Genomic DNA, 20,392 nt, shown 5'->3' with positions numbered 1-20,392 from the left:
TTTCCCCAAAGATTTTAACTGTTAGGAGAAAGAAACTAGAATAAAGAAGGAAAAGATGAGTGATGAAAGGCGGATTGATGAGTTGATTAATAATTCATCATAAAATATCTCCAGTTATTATTTATTAACCGCCGCAGAGTGACACATGTGACGTAGCAGGAATCCCGCTCTCTGGTTGGCTAACCCTAACCCTGGGATAGTCACGTCACGCGCGCGTGCACCTGCCAGGCTGTAGCGGGGAGAGAGAGAGGAGCGACACGGTGAGTTTACCGCACCTTACTGCTCGTTGATCCCGCACTTTACCGCACACATAGACACGCACGCGACTTTGCCGTCATGTGGGCCGCGGTGATGGAGCGCTACGAGGCGTTTTTAACGGAGAAGAACTTGCTGACCGACTGTTTAGCGGAGCTCGAGCGGCGCACCGGCGTCCAGAGACACTACATCGCCTCAGGTATGGACTCAGTTAACGGACACACACTGAACTTTTAACTTCTTTACGCCACACCTTCACCTGGATCACACACACACGCACACACACACACACACACACAGAGCTGAGTGTACCTAGAGCTTTCTTTGTATTATGTAAGGAATAAAATGTGTGCGTGCGTGTGTGTGTTAGTAAATTAATCAACAACAGGGTGGAGTGTTGAAGTGGAGTTACTGTTACACCCTGAAGTTGATTATTTTCCTCTAACAGCACGTTCTCAAATGTTTTATTCCTCTTACACCACAGCAACTCACCAACTATTACACCTTATCATTTATTCAAGAATGACACGTCATACTTTTTTCTGTTTATAGTTACATTTAGCTTTTGTAAAACAAGTTAGCAGCTATAAACACCAGTTCCCTCACCAGCTTCTCTTTATTCCCTCTCTTTATTCCCTCTCTTTATTCTCTCTCTTTAAGTTAATAAGACATAAAAACAAAAATGCAGTTTGTTACGCACGTTACAGTGAAACAGTAAAGAAGTGTAAACTCCTCTGTTGTGAACATGTCAGAAAACTTAAAGTTACAGCTTTATCTCAAACTGTTACACAGCGCTGACACTGGAGACTCCTTCCATAAACATTACATAAACATCTCATTACACATGTTTTTTAATCTGTTTATATATTAATGCGCGCATTAATATAAACCTGCGCTATTGTCAGATCTGCTGTTATAGAAAACTAATCAACACCTTCTGACCAAAGGTTGGCATCGATAACGCTGCACTGCTTATCCATTAGTACTGTAGTGCAAAAAAACCCATGAGATGGAAATGTAAACAAATCCCATCAGCTGAGCTAACTGCTGTATTCTCTAGAGGGGAGTCCTGATGATGTCATCAAAAGACGGCAGCTTTTTAAAAAAAAACAAACCCACATGTATGTAGTATGTAGGATGTGTGTGTGCATTACGGACACACCCTCGTCCTCTCGCTGGTTTGGATTTCTCATCTCACAGCTGCTCTCCAGGTTATTTATAACTCCGTCCTCAAGTATCTGAACCGCTCAGGAGGTGCTGCTGTGAAACTGCATTCATAATGGGGTTAGCTGGACTAGAATCAACCAGGCCTGATTACCCTGTTCAATCAAATCAACACTTAAATAGAACTTTTTCAGCAGCATGAAGTTGGTTAAAAGGTCTTACCCAGTAACACACTATACCTAAGTTGAAAGAAATTCCAGAAATGATGAGACAGAAGGTGATTGAAATACATCAGTCTGGGAAGGGTTACAAAACTATTTCAAAGGCTCTGGGATTCCAAAGAACTACAGTGAGAGTCATTATCTCCAAATGGCAAAAATTTAGCACAGTAGTAAACCTTCCCAGCATTGTCCGACCTTCCAAAATTCCTCCAAGAGCACAGCAATGACTCATACAGGAAGTCACAAAAGGGCCAAGGACAACATCAAGGGACCAACAGGCCTCTCTTGAATCAATAAAAGTCACTGTTCATGACTTCACTATCAGAAAGACACTGGGCAGAAATGACATCCATGGAAGAGTGGTGAGGTGAAAACCACTGCTAACCCAGAAGAACATTAAGGCTTGTCTGAATTTTGCCAAAACACACCTTGATGATCCTCAAACCTTTTGGCATGTTCTGTGGACTCGAAAGTGTCCACATGTAAGTCGAAAGTGGAACTGTTAAGAAGACAGGGGTGCCGTTACATCTGGCGTAAACCAAATACAGAATTCCACAAAAAGAACATCATACCTACTGTCAAGCATGGTGGTGGCACTATGATGGTGTGGGGATGCTTTGCTGCTTCAGGGCCTGGGCAACTTGCAGTAATTGAGGAAAACATGAATTCTGCTCTCTACCAGAAAATCCTAAAGGAGAATGTCCAGTCTTCAGTCCATAAGTTGAAACTCGAGCGCAACTGGATTATGCAGCAAGACAATGATCCAAAGCATAGGAGTAAGTCCCAGTCCTAGAATAAAGTGAAAGACTGAGTTATTAGAAGTGTTTGGTTGGAGTTATTACTGCTAAAGGCGGCACAACCAGATTTTAAGTTTAAACATTGGTGACAGATGTTGGATAACATTTTTTGCTTCAGTAAAAAAGATAAAAACTGTATTGTGTTCACTCAGGTTGCCTTATTTCGTTTGAAGATCTAATACTATTTAGTATGAGATGTACACCAAAACAGAAGAAAGTATAGCTGCGAGCAGCAATTATCTGGGTTCAAGCACTGTAGGGCCTGTATCTAATCATTTACACACCATTTATACAGCCATTTTCATGTTTTTCTTTTTCTGTTCTAGCGCCACCAAGTGGTCAAACTCCACAATTTTTGTGGACCTCAGACTGAGCCCTTACATAAGTATACCAAGTTTGGTGAAAATACCTCATGCCATTTAAGAATTATTACTATGTAACTAAAGTGACCACTACATTTACATTCCACTACATTTACAGTCCACTACATTTACTTTGGCGTGCAAAATTTAAACTTTTTTTAAAATTATTTATTATAAATAGACTCCAGATAATCATGTAGCACTTGTTTCTCTGATATTGAGCGAAAAACCTACGACTAGTTTGCAAAAGTAGGTTTTTAACATTATCTGAAATATTTACAGAAAGGTTTGACGGACACCAATGGTTCTTGAGGCAAAGTTGTTTAGAATGAGAAGAGCTATCATCTGATTGATTTTATATATATATATATATATTACTTGTGTTTTTTTTTTTAAACATATAACGTTATATATAACCGTTAAGAGAAATCGTGATGGTGCCACCTAGTGGCCAATTTAAAAAAAAAACTTTGCACAAACCTCTTAGACCAAGAGTCAAATATGTCTATCAAATTTCGTTCCATTAGGCCATTGTTAACCTTGTCTAACAGCTTCTGAAAGCTGATTGGCCATGAAGTGATGGCTCCTGAGACAAAGACACTGTATGCAAATTCTGAAGTCAATTGGATCAACGGTTCCATAGTTACAGCCAATTTGGCACTGGTTTGGTTCCGATCAGATGAAAAACCTAGAACTAGTTCGCAAAAATAGGTTTTACAAAAAATCCAAGATGGTGGAGATATCCATTTTGTTTGTCTTGTACCAAGGATTCCATCGATATAATACAAAAGTTATGGCCATTTTTCTAAAGAAAATTGTTTTTGCTCACTATAGCGCCACCATCTGGCCGATTGGGCCGAAAATTTCCAACGCTGTACTGCTCAAAGTTTCGGCTCTCTACGACACACGGTTTGGCCTGCACGGTCCGTTTTAGGGCAGAATAATAATAATAATAACAATAATAATAAAAATCCAAAACAAAGAAGTACACGATGCTGAACGACGGTTTAGCTAATTACTAGCTGTGGAATCTATCATTTCGCTGCGTCGCTATAGAAACACGTCTGCGTCGTCACAGTAACTGCAGTAACACTGACACGTCGTGATGGCAGTAACTCTCTCGCACACACGGTTTCATTTCCACTTGTTCTTCATGTCAAATCGAGTGGAACAGTTCTGTGTTTCTTCGAGTTGACGTTTGCGAGAGAAATTGGACGTGAATTCGTACAAATTATTTTTAGAATTATTTTGATATTTAATAAAAACGCAAAGTTTGACCTGAACACGAGCAGAGGAACTGAACTCAGCGGATCAGTTGAATTTTAATGACGTGCAGCTGGTACTCATTTCCCTACACAAATAACCACAGTGCACATAAACACACGCACACACACTTGCCAGTCCTGTTTGGTCTCTTTCTGTTCTGGTGTGTGTGCTGCTTAAATACATTGTTTTTTTACACACACACACACAGAGTTGGCTAAAACGTATTTTGGGGGCTGTTGCCCTGAAGATTTTTTATCTTTAGCCCTGAATAATTCTCCGGTTTGTCACAACGTAACTGAACATCAGTAAAAGAGGACGCCTGTAATTTTATATCTTCAGTCAATGCAGGCGAGATCAATGAGACAGCGTTTACAGGAAAATACACACGTGGAAATACTCGCGTCTTATTGGCTGACAGTCTCTCAATTCTTCTAAATGCTAGCTCACAGTCAGTGTGAGGAAAAATGGATATAAGCCGAGTTTTATATTTATTTAAACCAGTAAAGGTGTTGAAACTGAAACAGAAACATCCTTTGATGCTGAGCAGGAGAACAAGCCATTTAAATGTCTATATGAGTTCCAGTTTACATGAACATGATGAAATATAATGAACTCTGCAAGGCTCTGTAGCAGCTAAACATATACAGTGATAGCTTAGCTGTTCCTCCTCTTGGCTCCAAACTAGCGACTCCAAACTAGCCTACACAGTGACACACTCGAAGCAAGTTTTATGATAAATCCGACTTTTTTGTAGTGTATTTTTGTAGGATTGAAGGTTTTGAAAGTAAAGTAGTTAGTAATCTGATTATTTTTTTTACATGCAGTAATCAGTAATGTCATCAGATTATAATTGATTTTAAAATGGTGTATTACTTTTTTTGAGTAACTTACCCAACACTGACACACACACGTGTGTGTGTGTGTGTGTGTATGTACTATGAGGGTGTACAATGAGGGTGTGTGTGTATTTGAGCTGAGCAGGTTTGTGTGGCTCATGTGCTTGTGATTCCAGGCCATGTGTTTGCTCTGTGTGTGTGTGTGTGTGTGTGTGTGTGTGTGTGTGTGTGTGTGTGTGTATGTATGTGTGTGTGTTTTGGCTTAGAATATTTTATTGGTTTTAAGGATCTTTTTACTCCTCTTCAGAAAACTGCAGGTGAGAGAAACTCATGTTCTTATTGTGTGTATGTGTGTAGGTACACTGTGCATCATGGCGCTGTACCTGTTATTTGGTTATGGTGCATCTCTCCTCTGCAACCTAATTGGATTCGTCTACCCTGCCTACGCTTCGTAAGTATGACACATGTATGTGTGAGTGTGTGAGTGAGTGTGTGAGTGTGTGAGTGTGTGAGTGAGTGTGTGAGTGAGTGTGTGAGTGAGTGTGTGAGTGAGTGTGTGAGTGTGTGAGTGTGTGAGTGAGTGTGTGAGTGAGTGTGTGAGTGAGTGTGTGAGTGAGTGTGTGTGAGTGAGTGTGTGAGTGAGTGTGTGAGTGAGTGTGTGAGTGAGTGTGTGTGTGAGTGTGAGTGAGTGAGTGAGTGTGTGAGTGAGTGAGTGTGTGAGTGAGTGTGTGAGTGAGTGTGTGTGTGAGTGTGAGTGAGTGAGTGAGTGTGTGAGTGAGTGTGTGAGTGAGTGAGTGTGTGAGTGAGTGAGTGAGTGAGTGTGTGAGTGAGTGTGTGAGAGTGAGTGTGTGAGTGAGTGTGTGAGTGAGTGAGTGTGTGAGTGAGTGTGTGAGTGAGTGCGTGAGTGAGTGCGAGTATGTGTGAGTGAGTGCGAGTGTGAGTGTGTGAGAGAGTGTGAGTATGTGTGAGAGTGCTAGAGTGAGTGCTAGAGTGAGTGCTAGAGTGAGTGCGTGAGAGAGGGCGTGAGAGAGGGCGTGAGAGAGTGAGTATGTGCGTGAGTGAGTGTGTGAGTGAATGAGTGTGTGAGTGAATGAGTGTGTGAGTGAATGAGTGTGTGAGTGAGTGTGTGAGTGAATGAGTGTGTGAGTGAATGAGTGTGTGAGTGAATGAGTGTGTGAGTGAATGAGTGTGTGAGTGAGTGAGTGTGTGAGTGAGTGAGTGTGAGTGAATGAGTGTGTGAGTGAATGAGTGTGTGAGTGAATGAGTGTGTGAGTGAGTGTGTGAGTGAATGAGTGTGTGAGTGAATGAGTGTGTGAGTGAGTGAGTGTGAGTGAATGAGTGTGTGAGTGAATGAGTGTGTGAGTGAATGAGTGTGTGAGTGAGTGAGTGTGTGAGTGAGTGAGTGTGAGTGAATGAGTGAGAGTGAGTGAGAATACACTTTACCATGATTCCTTGAGCAGGAATGCTGACTTTATTTTTATCAGATTAACTTTTGACCCTGTGTGTGTGTGTTTGCATGTGTGTGCAGTGTGAAAGCGATCGAGAGCAGGAATAAGGAGGACGACACACAGTGGTTGACGTACTGGGTGGTGTACGGTATCTTCAGCGTGGCCGAGTTTTTCTCAGACATTTTCCTCTACTGGTTTCCGTTTTATTACGCTGGAAAGGTTCTTACACTTCACTCATTGTGTTTATATGTGTGTGTGTGTGTGTGTGTGTGTGTGTGATTACAGAGCACTCGGGTTAATATATATGTGTGTGTGTGTGTGTTCGTGCAGTGTGTGTTCCTGTTATGGTGCATGGCCCCCGTGTCCTGGAACGGTTCTCAGCTGATCTACACTCGAGTTGTTCGTCCATTCTTCCTGCAGCACGAGGCGGCGCTCGACAGCATGGTGAAAGACCTGAGCGGAAAAGCCAAGAGTGCGGCTAAAGAGGGTACACACCACACCTAGTGCTTAACATTAGCATGCACTGCATCACTTATTATTGTACAAAGTTCATGGATGAACTTTGATGTTTGGCGGAGTTCGCTAAACACGCTGCTAAGGACTTCATTATATGAATGACTTGGGATATTTTCTGAATTATTATTATTATTATTATTATTATTATTATTATTATTATTATTATTATTATTGTTGTTGTTGTTGTTGTTGTTGTTTTCTTTGTTTACCTGCAACATGCAGAAATGTGTGACGTTTTGAACAAAACAACAAAAAAAATTAAACATAAAAGTGTCTGAACTGATTTTCTGAGTTGAGCTGCATCCTGGACCTTTCCAATATGGCGGATTGTCTAGTCTGGTTGGTACAGAGTACCCATAATGCATTGCAGCAGTACTCCATATACACTGTTATAGATTTAACCTTAAATTCTTTATTTCTGTGTTTTTCTTTTTATTCTTGTCTCTGGTTCAGGTTTCACTCTGTTGGCCAGCGATAAGGATAAATAATCATTTTTAGGAGGTGATGTGAAGAAAATGAGGAAATTTCTTTTCACCACAGTGCCTTTAATTGTCACCTACGTTTCATCATCATCTTCATCATCTTCATCTTCATCATCACCATCAGTGACTGAGCTCCAGCTGTTTATATGTCATTAATATCATTCTTATAACTGTGAATTAATGTTAAGGCATCACTTCACTCCATAACTATGACTTGTTCATGAAGAACAATGTGTGTTTTTGTTCCAGATCAGTTTTAATACTTAAAATAATAAAATAATAATAAACTTTCAGAAAATCTGAGTGCTGTTGTAAATCTTTGACACCAAAGTGTTTTTATTTTTATTTGTAAACTGGACTAAACAACGACAGGCTAAATATCTACCTACTGCTACAGCTACTACTCTCTGAGCTCTGGCACAAACAGAAGACGTTCGCTAAATATATATACTCAATTCCAAATGTAATGGCACCTTTTCAGGGAATAGGCAAACCTCAACCACAATGAGAAACAAACAAATAATAATAATAAAAAACTTCGCTGGAGCTGCAGGTGGAGTCGTGTTTTTGTGATCAGACAAAAATTTAACTCGGACGTTCAAGTCATTAACACCTTCAACATGTTTAGTGCAAAAAGATTGATTTATTTCTTAATACATGCATTTTAAACGAATAAATACTGATTTTGGATGTTAGCAGGGTAACATAGCCAGGGAGATCAAATTAATAAAATTCTAAATAAATATATTTTTGTTCTGTTATAGTCTGTATAGTATATATTTTTAAAATGAAACATTAATTGAAGTTTAAGATATTACTGATTGTGTCATTTCTTTGGATTTACGTTTAATCACGTGGTATAGAGCACATTATAAAGTACATGTAAAGCACATACTTATATACTAGAAGCTTCAAAAGAATCAGTTCTTCAGGGTTATTTGTAATTTAGTGTAAATATGGCATGATATGTTTTAAAATGAGCAAAAAAACCTCAGAGGATTGTGATTTCACCTCAGTTTTTCCATAATGTTTCAAAATGCTTTAAATTACTTTAATAATGCTGTAGGACATACAATGAGGAAAAACACTTTAAACCCAAAACCAATTAAGAAACCTCATTAAATTAATAATAATATACCTCTATACTTGCCTGTAGAATAATGCCGGCCGATAATGAATAATTGTTGAATATTAATCCAGAATATATGATATTTACATATTATATAACAAAATAAAGATTTATTATTTAATTATTATCATTATTAATGTTACTGCGTGTCACCGCTTGAGCCGAACTGCGCATGCGTAGCCGACTCCTGCCAGAGCGTGCTGCGCATGCGCGGTGTGAATCAGGGGGCGGGGCGATAGATCGGGGCGTGACAGACAGAAGGGGGGGATTCGGGTGGACACACAACGGCTAAAAGCTAACGGAGTAAATCCAGCCCTTTAAACATTTCCTCCACACACACACACACTGGACACTGAGGTGAGTGTTTTATCATCGCGGTGTTGTTTTTAAAATGGTGTATTAATGTTTTTTTTTTAAACCTGCAGTGTGTCATTCAGTCTGTCAGAGGAAATCGCTGCTAACGGTGTTTTTTTTTTTTCTTCTCAGCAGTGTCACGAATCCCACAGCGGGCTCGTTCTATTCGCTTACATTTATATTAATGTTTATATTCAGGTGTGTAAAGATGATATTGTGAGAAAAGAGATGGGAAAGCGGATGATAGAAAGAGGATTATTGAATAAACTGCTTGGTGTGTGGAGATATTTCCGTTAGCTGTGATGTTAACGGCTGCACGCGCCTGCTGTCACCGTGTTTACTCCGCAGCTGTGAGGAGGAAAAACCCACTGTGTTTATTATTTACTGTTTATTGTTTATTTACAGCGTTACACACACACACTGCAGAATCATGTCCGACATTTTGTCCTAAACATCCAGTGTGTCTCTATCAGTGTAAAGAGGGGGGAAAAACAGGCCTTTAACTAACACACACACACACACACACACACACACACCGTGATACACACTGTACTATGACGGCTCACGGTGTTATCGCAATGTTGTATTTTATTCTCAAAAATGTTCTTTCTATTCGTTTTTTAAAAAAATAAAACATAAAGCAGTTTAATTAGGAAAAAAAACTCATATAAATTAAATGACAAGTAAGCACCAGGAAATTAGAAAGTAAATAATGACAGTGAAAGTGTAAATGAAAGAAAATAACCTTTTAAAAACTTAAAATAAATGAAATAAAAATGATCATTAAGATCCTGGAATGAAATGGAACGGATCAATAAAATTACACAAACACTCTATATAAATGAAAAATATGAATAAAATAAAAGCATAAAGACGGAACGATAATTGAAGCCTTAAATACTTTAAATTAAATGACGATTATTAACCCAAAATACATTTGAAAAATTTCACAGTTAAAATTTTATGCTCAATTAATTTTTTAAATTGTCCATGATAATAATAATGTTTTATAATTCAGCATAAAACAGTTATTAGAATCTTGACTGAAAAAAAGGTCATTCTTCTTTGATGTTAAACAGCGGTATGTCACATGAATAAATCTAATTAATTAATGAACTTCAATATGGTTAGGGTAATAAATTAACATTTGTTTACTTTTGTGCGATGCACAAGGAATGAGATTAAACACCAAAAATATGTAAATATACAAACTCAAAAGAAAATTTATAATCTCTCTGTAGATGTTTAAACTCAGTTGTCTGAATTAATGGTTTTTTTTCCCTCTGAAAACATACCGCAGTATCTTGATGGGATGTATAAATCCATGATCGCTGGATAATAGGAAGCAAAGCGAAGTGCCATGCCCTCATGCACTCCTGTCGGTCATCACCACACCTCTTCACTTCTCATTAGCATATATTCAAACACATCTCAGCTTCTGACATTTGCTCTGCCCCCTAAGCAAGCTGTAAAGTAGGGAACTTATAAAGTGTCTCCTTAGGACCGGGTTAATTCACACATTCTGACATCTGATGTTCTGACAAGTGTGTTAATTACACTGCACTCACCTGGGTCCTAGCCGTATAATTAACATCGCTCAGAGAAGGGGAGAGAGAGAGTTTAAACACGCATCATTCATCTCACACTGGTGTGTTTTTGTGTTTGTGCAAGAACAGTGTGAAGATTTTGTGTGCAGATCCATCAGTCCTGATCATCAGACCCAGAACCCGTGTGGAGAACCTCAGCCCCACTTCACTTTGGCTTTCAGCAGTGAGTGATACCAGAACACTAAACACTTTCAGTACCTGTAATAAATAAACCTGACACATGTGTGTGTGTGTGTGTTCAGATTTCTCACTCAGTGGTGCTTTAACCGATGGCCCAGAATGTCTACAACTAATAACATAGCACAGGCCAGGAAACTGGTGGAGCAGCTGAGGATCGAGGCAGGGATCGAGCGTATCAAGGTACACACACACACACTAATAATAATAATACGTGTGGAGACGTATTCTTAATACGTTACAGCATTAACACTACATTCACCCTCACAGATGGTGGTTAGGCTGTAAGGGTTCTAGAATGATCAGCTAGAAGATGAAGGTTCAATATTTCTTGGCAAGAACTGATGGTTGTGAAGGTTGTAGAACAGTTGGCTAGAAGCTTCAAGACATCTTGGCAGGAAGGTTGTAGAATCTTCTGTCTAAACCTTCTGATGGCTGTCAGGGTTCTAGAATGATCAGAGCAAATCCCCTATGCAGAGGTCTCTGAAGGTCCTAGGGTCCTCAGCTAGAGAATTTGAGACCTCTTAGTGGAAACGTTCTAGAATCACTAGGGCAAACCTTTGGATGTGTATAAGGGTTCTAGAATGATCAGCACAAAAGTCCCCGTTGCACAGGTTCCTGATTAGTCAAGGCTCTGAAGGTTCTAGAATCCTCTCCTGTCTCCATGAAGGCACGATTAAGAGTTTAAGGCAGCCATTTTAAACTGCCATCTACTTCTGCCATAGCTAGTTAGTTAGCCGGTATTAGCAAGGGCTGGACTGGTTGTCATGGTTACAGTGTCTTTTTCTCTCTCTCTCTCTCTCACACACACACACTCTCTCTCTCACTCTCACTCTCTCTCACTCTCAGGTGTCTAAGGCGGCCGCTGATCTGATGAGTTACTGTGAGCAGCACGCACGCAGCGACGCCCTCCTGGTGGGCGTGCCCACTTCCGAAAACCCCTTTAAAGATAAAAAACCCTGCATCCTCCTATAGCCACTCTCTCTCACTCTCTCTCTCTTTCTCATCCATCCATCAGTCATTCTCTTTATCTGTCTGTCCATCCATCCTGCTTTACTCCTTTTTGTTTCTTTTTTCCCTTTGCTACACTACCTAATATAACGCACAGAGAAGAGGAGAATAAAACACCCGTCTCTCTCCTCACTGAGAACGAGGGATGAGTGTGTATATGATGAGCAGGAAATGGGAAGAAAGGGATGAAAAGAAGAAGAGGAAAAGAAGTAGAGGAAAATAGTGACCTGTACAGCTGAACACCCGTCCGGCTGCGTCCCAATCCTCATCCTGTTCCCTACATAGTGCTCTGCTTTTGCCAGTTTGGAGCACTCGTTCACTCCCACAATGCACTGCAGCAGGGTCATGTCCTGATGATGTTCCGTGCATGATGCAGTGAGTAGGGTGTAGAGAACATGGTGTGGTTTGGGACACATCCAGGCCTACAGGTTCTCAGTATGTTCCATCTTTTCTTTCTTTTTTTCTACTCTTTTTATTTTCCGAAGAACGTACGTGCGTGAAGTTTTGTACACGCCCTCGCAGACATCAGTGTTGTGGAACATCTGAGTAATAATCCAGCATGTGGTGAACCGCAGTGAATCAGTGAGGGTTCTGCAGGAACATATGGAGGTATCGGTTCTAACCTACCTCACCTTCAGTTCTCTAACTCCAGTAAAAGTCAATCTGGAACTCTGATTGTAAAGTCCACGCAGAACCCACAAGCCCCGTGTATAAACTTTGTTTAGAACGGTGGTGTGTGTGTGCGAGACTCTTTAACGCTAGCTGTGTGTTACGCTTTTCTTTCGCTGTACAGTGTTTGATAAACAGAGGCGCGGTTCTCCTGTGTTCTCTCTTCCTGTGATCTTTCTTTCCTGTCCTGTTCCTCCTCACTTCCTCCTCCACACCTTGTGTTCTGGGTTCCACTCAATACTCAGTGTGTGTGTGTGTGTGTGTGTGTTCCGTCTGAATGTTTTTATTCACAATGAATTTGACTAGGTTCTAGAATTCTGGATGGGGTTCTGTAATTTCCAGTGTTACAGGTCTAAACTCCACGCTGTCGGTTCTAGAGTTTTTCCAGCAGGGTTCTAAGATTTTACAGGCCTCGCCACAAAGGACGTAGGCTCTTATGTGTAAAGGCTCTAGAATTCGTGATATGAAGGTTCCTAGACTCTGAGGTGCACCCGTTCCAGGAACCTCTGCAAGGTTGTAGACTTTTGCATGGACATTCTAGACGTCTCCAACGTTCTAGACTGCTCAAATGAAGAATTGTTCTAGAAGGTGGAGGTTTTAGACGTAAAGTAAGGAGGTTCCAGAACCTTCCGCGCAAAAGGTAAGGGTTCTGGAATCCTCAGGACAAAGGTTACAGTACCACGGCAGAGGTACCCGAATACTCAGGGCTCCGAAGGTTCTAGAATCGTCAACTGAAAAAGGTTCTAGAATCCACAATGCGAATCTTCTGATGCCTGTCAGGGTTCTAGAATCATCAGTGCAGAAGTTACAAACCCCCAGTGCAGAGGCTCTAAAGTTCACAGTGGTTGTCAGGGTTCTTGAATCATGAGCGCAAGAAAAGTTCCGAATGCCCAGCGCAGATCTTCCTACTCAGGGCTCTGGAGGTTCCAGAATCCTCGGATTGAAAAATTCAGAACCTCTTCAGGAAGGTTCTGGACTCCTTGGTTCAGTGGACGGGGTTTTAGAATATGAAGATTCTAGAGCACTCAGAATAATAATTTTGGGTTACTACACCTGCTACATAATTCTATAAAAATGGAATGTGTGTGTGTGTGTGTGTGTGTATTCCAGTTTCTATGGGCTGCGTCCCAAAACACCGCACTACACCGTCATTAGCAAGTGGTGCTACACGTTTACCAGCCACAGCGAGGGTTTCCATGACAACTGGTCAGGGGAACAGTGAAGTGGTTTGGGACACAGCCTATAGGTAAAGGGGTGGGAGTGAGTGTGTATTCCAGCTTTGTCCCAATTCCGTTTCTGTCTAGCGCACCCTCGCTTGTGCCACAGGTTTTGTCAGATTGCAACAATGCATCCTGGATAACTGCTGCTCCTACAGTAACGTTCTGATCTTTACTCTTGCTGATGAAGTAACCAACGGGGAGAGTCGAAGGCTGTATTGGACCAGAGCCAGTGTGCTTGATTCATACATTCAACAGAAGAGCAGCTGATGGAAACACACAGCAGTTTATTTACGTGTGTGTTTGTGTGTGAGTGTGTATGTGTGTCTGTGTGTGAGAGAAAGAGAGAGACCCAACTCCAATCTAACAAAATGGCCGTTCAAGATGACAAGCTCCTGCATAAGGAAAAAAAACATTCAAGTGCCAAATTTCAGTGATTTATTATTTTTTTTCAGGACCAAACAGAATTTATGGGACTGTGCATGTGTGTCTGTGTGTGACTATACGTGACGATATTTGAGGTGTGTGTTTATAAGGGAAACCTGCTGTGCTCCTCACACAGGCCTGGGAGTGTGCCTAGGTAGGGAGCATGTGAAGAGTGTTACATCACTTCCTGTTCGACGTTCCAATATTTTTTATTTTATTTTTATTTTGCACACAAGTGACTATAAGTTTCAACAAATAACTCTGACTGATGAGTGTGGTGCAAAAGTAATGGCGCCCTCATCACATACCTTAATAAATCTGAGAGCCCAGAATTCAGGCTCGAGCGTGATTCAAGTGTACATCCTTATTTATGGACATTTTGAAGGAATATGTGCTCACAATAATCACTAGTCTTAAATATTTAAATATGTGCCAACTCTGTGTGTGTGTATGAGAGAGAGACAGAGAGCAGCTGATGTCTGCAAAAATCCCACTCTGTGGAGATTCAGTGCCAAGTTTCACTAACAGTTCATTTTACTGATGTATGATGATACATCACACAACAAAGGGTGTGTGTGTGTGTGTGTGTGTGTGTGTGTGTGTGAGCTCCACCTCCATCTGTCACTCTGTGTTCTCTCCCCTGCGTGCATCCTTTCTGCCTCGATTATGAAGATATCTCTATTTTTTGTAACCGTTTCTCTCGGACGTGCCATAAATCATGTTTTCTTGCACACTGTTAATATTTTGTGGATTTAAAAAAAAAATTGCTGTTTGAACTCAAGAAGAAAAAAAAATCTTAAAGACATAGAAGTAAATAAAGATGAATAATGTCACTCAGAGCTGCTTGTCACTTTATTGCTCTTATTCTTCATTTTTAAATATCAACACTACAAGTGTGAGGTCAGAGTGCTGCTCCGGTGCGGGTTTTTATTGTATCTTATTATTATTATTTAAAATTTTTCTTGACAGTGCTGCAATTTGTCCACAGGGAGGCGCTGAGCCACACACTGGAACGTCACTTCACACTCATTAATGAAGCATGTAATTAAAATAAATACAGAATGACATCATCTGAGCACTTTACTATTACAGACCATCATGCAGGTGTGTGTGTGTGAGAGAGAGAGAGAGAATCAGGTGTCTGTGTCGGTGGAGTCAGAGGCATCGCTCAGGTGTGTTTGTTTCTTGCGGATGTTCCAGTGTAAACACTCTGCTAAACTCTCGAACCAGTCGTACACCAGTCCGTGACGGCACAGAGACGGAACCGGGTAACACGACGTAGTGATCTTAATGCTGCACACACACACAGAAAGGATTCATAATGCACACGCACACACACACACACTTCTATACCACTGTGGTATTGTTCTAAACACACAGCTGATTTCTGCAGTACTGTGTGATTTGGGACGCAGCCCATTAAAGGCTAAGGGAGTGATTGTCTCACCTGTCTCCATGCTGGATTTCCTGTCTCTTCCTGCCGTCGAAGGAAACCCACGCCGTGTTCCGAGCGTCCGGAGAGAGAGCGATCTAAACACACACACACAGATTATCTGAATAAACAAATCATCCACCTGGGTCACTTTCTTTCTCACTCTCTGATTCACTCTCACTCCCTCCCTTGTGTCAGACTGTCTTACTCTCTCTACTGTTACTCTCTCCCCTGTCACTTGTCTCATCCCCTCTCCATCTGTCTCACTGTCTTACCCTCATTCTGTCTCTTTTTCTCCCATCACTCTATTTCACTCTCCTTCGTTTCTCTCACTCTCTCCCCCATGTCTCACTGTCTCTTTTTATCTCACATGTAACTGTCTCACTCTCTCCCCGTCTCACCATGAGCTCGACCCCAGCAGGCACAACGATGGGTCTGAAGGAGAGCGAGTGAGGGCAGATTGGCGTGACCATGATGGCGGGGACGTTGGGGTGGATCATGGATGCTCCTGCTGCCGCTGCGTATGCCGTGCTCCCTGTGGGTGTCGACACAATCACACCTGCACACAGACAGGGGGCAGAGTCAAACTCACTACTATCAGGATAAAGTGGGCGTGTCCCAAACCACACATCCTACTCCATACACAGGTCACAAACACCATTTGCTCAGATGAACTTTGACCTCTGAACACTCACCGTCTCCCTGCACGGAGGTTATGAGACGTCCATCCAGGTACAGATCAACGTTGGACAGGTAAGAGGAGGGACCTCTGTCCACCACGACCTCATTCAGCACCTACACACACACACCTAGACATCATGTATACTCTGTGTGTGTAATTAAAACCTAGTGTGTCTTATTGTGACAGTGTGTGTGTGTGTACACTGCCGTGTATTTAACGCCAAGTGATGATGAAAGGTGTTTTATGCCTGTTGCCATGGAGACAGCCTTAGACCTTGGATAGGAGATGTGTGTGTGTGTGTGTGTGTGTGTGTGTGTGTGTGTGTGTGTGTGTGTGTGTTACCTGTAGCTGCAGTGAGACAGGGTTGGTGTGCGTGTGTGTGTGTGTAACACTGCCGTTCTCCTGGTCCCTCTGAAGTGATCCTTTCAGCACCTTCACCTTCAGACGACTACGCAGCACGACAGCGGCATTACCTAGGCAACACACACACATGCACACACACTCTTAACACCTTGTTACCTTGTTCAGGTAAGCAGTGACCAGTTAAATGTAACATTGTTTCTGATCTGATGGATTATAGAACGTATAGCGTTTAGAGCGATTGGAACATTCTAGCGCGCGCACACACACACACACACACACACACACACACACACGCCAAGCCCCTTTCTCTCACAGTGGAGACTCTGCGTACCTGCGAACACTTTGTCCACTTCAGTCTTATATGTCTCGAAATTAAAGGGTGTGAGGAAGCCGAGCGAGCCGAGGTGGAAGGCCATGACGGGCGGGACGCTGCCCTGCACGCGCACACACACAGAGCATCTTTATACCACTAACACAATACACAAGTAAACACCAGCATGATGATGATGATGATGATGATGATGATGTCTGACCTGGAAGAGTGATGATGCGTACAGCAGTGTACCGTCTCCTCCCAGACACACTATCAGATCTATACAGTCTGAGATATCATCAAACCCTACACACACACACACACACAGACACACACACAGACACACACAGACACACACAGACACACACACACACACACAGGGGAATTTAAATCTCATACTGTGGTATATGGTGTAGTATGGTATAGTGCGGTGCAGCTTATCCACCCTCTCTGAAGGTACACAGCTGTCTCCTGATGCTAGAGAACGACTCGTCCGCCATCAGAGCTCCATCCTCAACCACCTTCTTCTCCACATACACACTCAGACCTTTCTCCTAAAAAACACACACACACAGGCTTACTACACTAAACTGCACTGCACTGCACTGCACTTTAAATAACCTTCAGTGGCACTCATAATAAATCTTGAATATAGACTGTTGACCGAAAGCTCGGCCGCTGCAATGAAGATGAAGATGGAGAAGAGCATACCTGGATGAGGAAGCTGCACAACTCCTTAAACGGCTCTAGCAGGTTCTCATCTCGGATCTTACGGATCACCAAGACGTTGAGCGGCGGCTTGTTCCATACCAACCTCTGACTCACCGGATCCTGGATGTGCCTAATAAACACGCACATGCATGCACACACACACATGCACACACACACACACACACAAACACAAACAGCAATGCATTGTGGGAATGCAAATTGTATAGTCTCCATTCTGACCAGATGTAGTGAACAGTGTGTGGTTTGGGACATGGCGAGTGTGCATTTCTTACATGATGGAGGTCGGGTTGGGCAGGATGCAGGCTTTGGGTCCGAAGTGTGTGCTGGGATACGGACCGTGGAGGAAGTGAGCTCGTCTGGAACGAACAGGAGTCGAAACGATTCTGTGATCAGTGTTATCGCAGTAATAAACGTGGCCATGTTTTGCTCGTCACTGACCCTGTCTCACTACCTGCACTTGTCCAGTCTCTTCGTGGAGCTCTCGCTGGTCTCAGAGGCATCATGTAACTCGGAGTCTCCTCTGAGCTCGCTCCCTGAACACGCCTGCTCCACTCCGTTCACTCTCCGCCGACTTCGCTTAATCTCTCTCCGTCTCTTTGGAGACTTCCTGTGACCTTCGGTGCCACAGATCTGCTCTTCTGGCATCTCATCAGGCTGGTTCTCATCTGAACACTCCATCCTGAACACAGACAGACACAGACACACACACACACACACACACACACACACACACACACACACACACACACAGAGATTTACACATTTTAAAAGATCAAAATGAACTCAGATAGGCAAAATAAGCTTGTTAATCTTTTGTATTTTAATAATTTATTGAAGTCTTGCTGGATATTCATTTGCATGTCATGAAGATCATGGATACATGACACATTTTATTCATATGTCCATTTATTTTTAATCATTTTTCCAAAACGTCTAACCAACAACAACAGCTAAAACCACCAACTCTTAACTCTCATCAGGTTAAAAGACAACATTTACCCCAGACTCCGGCAAATAACTGTAACTGTCAGCAAAACCTTTAAATCCAAACGCAGTGTTCAGGCATCTTTATACAATTTGAATCTGTTGCTAATCCATTTGAGCTTTGGACACTGTTTAGAGCGCTAAATCGCCGCATATTACGTCATAGACCAGCGACGAAAGTGAACGCCCCTCCTTGGTTCTGCAGTAGATTAGCTATAGAAGATTAACTAGAATGTTTTTCCTCTTCAAATAGTTCGCCCTCATAATGTATATTAAACACAAATAACAGTTTAAAAAGTCAATATTTTGCTAAATGGTTCAGCACGGAGCATTCATTTTAATTTGACTCGCCAGCTGTCTTAAAATTAGCTTGAAGGATACGCTAACACGGACATGAAGGTGCGTTCGTGTTGTTTATTCTGCACATATTTGCGCATATCATGTGAAATAAATGAACAAACAAACAAACAAACAAACAAATACAGCAGCTTGTTGCCATTATTACCTTAAACCACTTAATTGCTCATTATTTCGTCGGTATGTGACTACATGAACTTTTCCCATTTGGAAGCCGTATATGTCGCAAATCTGTGTTTTTTCATCAATATATTATTAGTGGAAGTATATGTTTTGTTCACATTTTGAGGTGAGAAACTACAGAGTAAAATCTGGCATCTTCATTTTTGCAGAATTGTAGAATACAGAGCAATGGGTTCTAGAATTCAGATTGTAGTCACAGGATTATAAAAATCCTCAGTGCAAGGGTTCTAACAGGTTTTAGCATCATCAGATAGGACAAATTCACACGGTGTATTAGGGAGGTTGAGACATAAACAGGAGTGTGTTTAGTTCCATCCTGTCACTCTCCAAAGCTGAGATCTGAGATCCCCATTTCCAGGTTTTGCACAGTCACATGGTGATAATCCGGTAATTTTAAGGTATCAGTTTGTCAAGAAACATCTTTTATTTTTGTGTTGTTTACTGTTTATTGTGTATGGGTGCGTTAGCTAGTGTCCTCTGAAGCAAAGGTGTTACAGTGAGTGTTATAGCTGACAGCTTCATTACATATATACATACATACATATATATATATATATATATATATATATATATATATATATATATATATATATATATATATATATAAAACAAAAGCAAAAGCGACCAAACAAAAGCAAAACAAACAAAACATTGGGCCTGGGGTAATTTATAATATACAATAAATTAAATTTGAGAAAAGAAAGAGAAAAAATGCCTTGAGTCCTCTATCTTTTCTCCCTTATTTTCCTTCCTTCCTTTTATATGCAACACACAATCAATTGTACATTATCCATCCATCCATCTTCTACCACTTACTCCTTCAGGGTCACGGGGGAACCTGGAGCCAGTCCCATCGGGCACAAGGCGGGGTACACCCTGGACAGGGTGCCAGTCCATCGCAGGGCATGTCTTTGGACTGGGGGAGGAAACTGGAGTACCCCCACAGCATGGGGAGAACATGCAAACTCCACACACGGCCCCGGCGGGAATCGAACCCCGGACCCTGGAGGTGTAAGGCGAACATGCTAACCACTAACCATGCGCCCCCGATTATACATTGTACACAATGTAAAGGATTTTAAGGCTTTGACTTCGCTTGAGGTAGAGCTAGTATCCAAGTAACATTAGAAAAATAAATATATCCAAGTAACTAGAAAAATAAATATATTTATTTATTGGAAAATACTTGTCTTTTAAAGTTATAAAAGCCAAACAGGACATTCTTAAACAACAAAGAAAAACTGTCTAAGACAGACACACGTACAAACAAACAGAATTTCTTCCATAAAGTAGGACACATGGACACAATCCCCCAAAAAGTTGAGGGACAGATGCCTCTTCTCCAAAAAAAAATTAAAGGACCAAAGGAGATCCTTCTCAGTGTTTTTTTTTTTTTAAATATAAAGATT

At 41.5% G+C, this 20,392-nt stretch overlaps 3 protein-coding genes across 3 annotated transcripts; 2 read left to right on the top strand and 1 right to left on the bottom strand.

Moving 5' to 3' along the window:
- The first annotated feature begins 209 nt into the window (after positions 1-209).
- Positions 210-7,650, top strand: zgc:101744 (HVA22/TB2/DP1 family protein). Its single transcript, XM_017471517.3, has 5 exons — positions 210-454; positions 5,259-5,352; positions 6,430-6,568; positions 6,680-6,836; positions 7,319-7,650. Exons 1-5 carry the CDS (start codon positions 337-339, stop codon positions 7,351-7,353), a joined length of 543 nt encoding a protein of 180 aa, XP_017327006.1. The 5' UTR covers positions 210-336; the 3' UTR covers positions 7,354-7,650.
- A 1,061-nt stretch (positions 7,651-8,711) lies between these two features.
- On the top strand, positions 8,712-14,776 carry gng7 (guanine nucleotide binding protein (G protein), gamma 7). The gene is made up of 4 exons (XM_017471519.3): positions 8,712-8,833; positions 10,507-10,600; positions 10,680-10,797; positions 11,464-14,776. The coding sequence occupies exons 3-4, from the start codon at positions 10,717-10,719 to the stop codon at positions 11,587-11,589; spliced, it is 207 nt and encodes a 68-aa protein (XP_017327008.1). The 5' UTR covers positions 8,712-8,833; positions 10,507-10,600; positions 10,680-10,716; the 3' UTR covers positions 11,590-14,776.
- Positions 13,615-18,822, bottom strand: nadkb (NAD kinase b). Its single transcript, XM_053681159.1, has 12 exons — positions 18,459-18,822; positions 17,911-18,138; positions 17,732-17,815; positions 17,439-17,568; positions 17,173-17,281; positions 16,948-17,033; positions 16,746-16,848; positions 16,394-16,524; positions 16,065-16,164; positions 15,771-15,928; positions 15,385-15,467; positions 13,615-15,230 (listed from the first exon to the last, which is right to left on the bottom strand). Exons 2-12 carry the CDS (start codon positions 18,135-18,137, stop codon positions 15,071-15,073), a joined length of 1,371 nt encoding a protein of 456 aa, XP_053537134.1. The 5' UTR covers position 18,138; positions 18,459-18,822; the 3' UTR covers positions 13,615-15,070.
- Between the last annotated feature and the right edge of the window lie 1,570 nt (positions 18,823-20,392).

This window comes from Ictalurus punctatus, chromosome 7 (assembly GCF_001660625.3).
Source record: "Ictalurus punctatus breed USDA103 chromosome 7, Coco_2.0, whole genome shotgun sequence".
Taxonomy (NCBI): Eukaryota; Metazoa; Chordata; class Actinopteri; order Siluriformes; family Ictaluridae; genus Ictalurus; species Ictalurus punctatus.
This window is presented reverse-complemented; position numbering and strand designations above follow the sequence as displayed.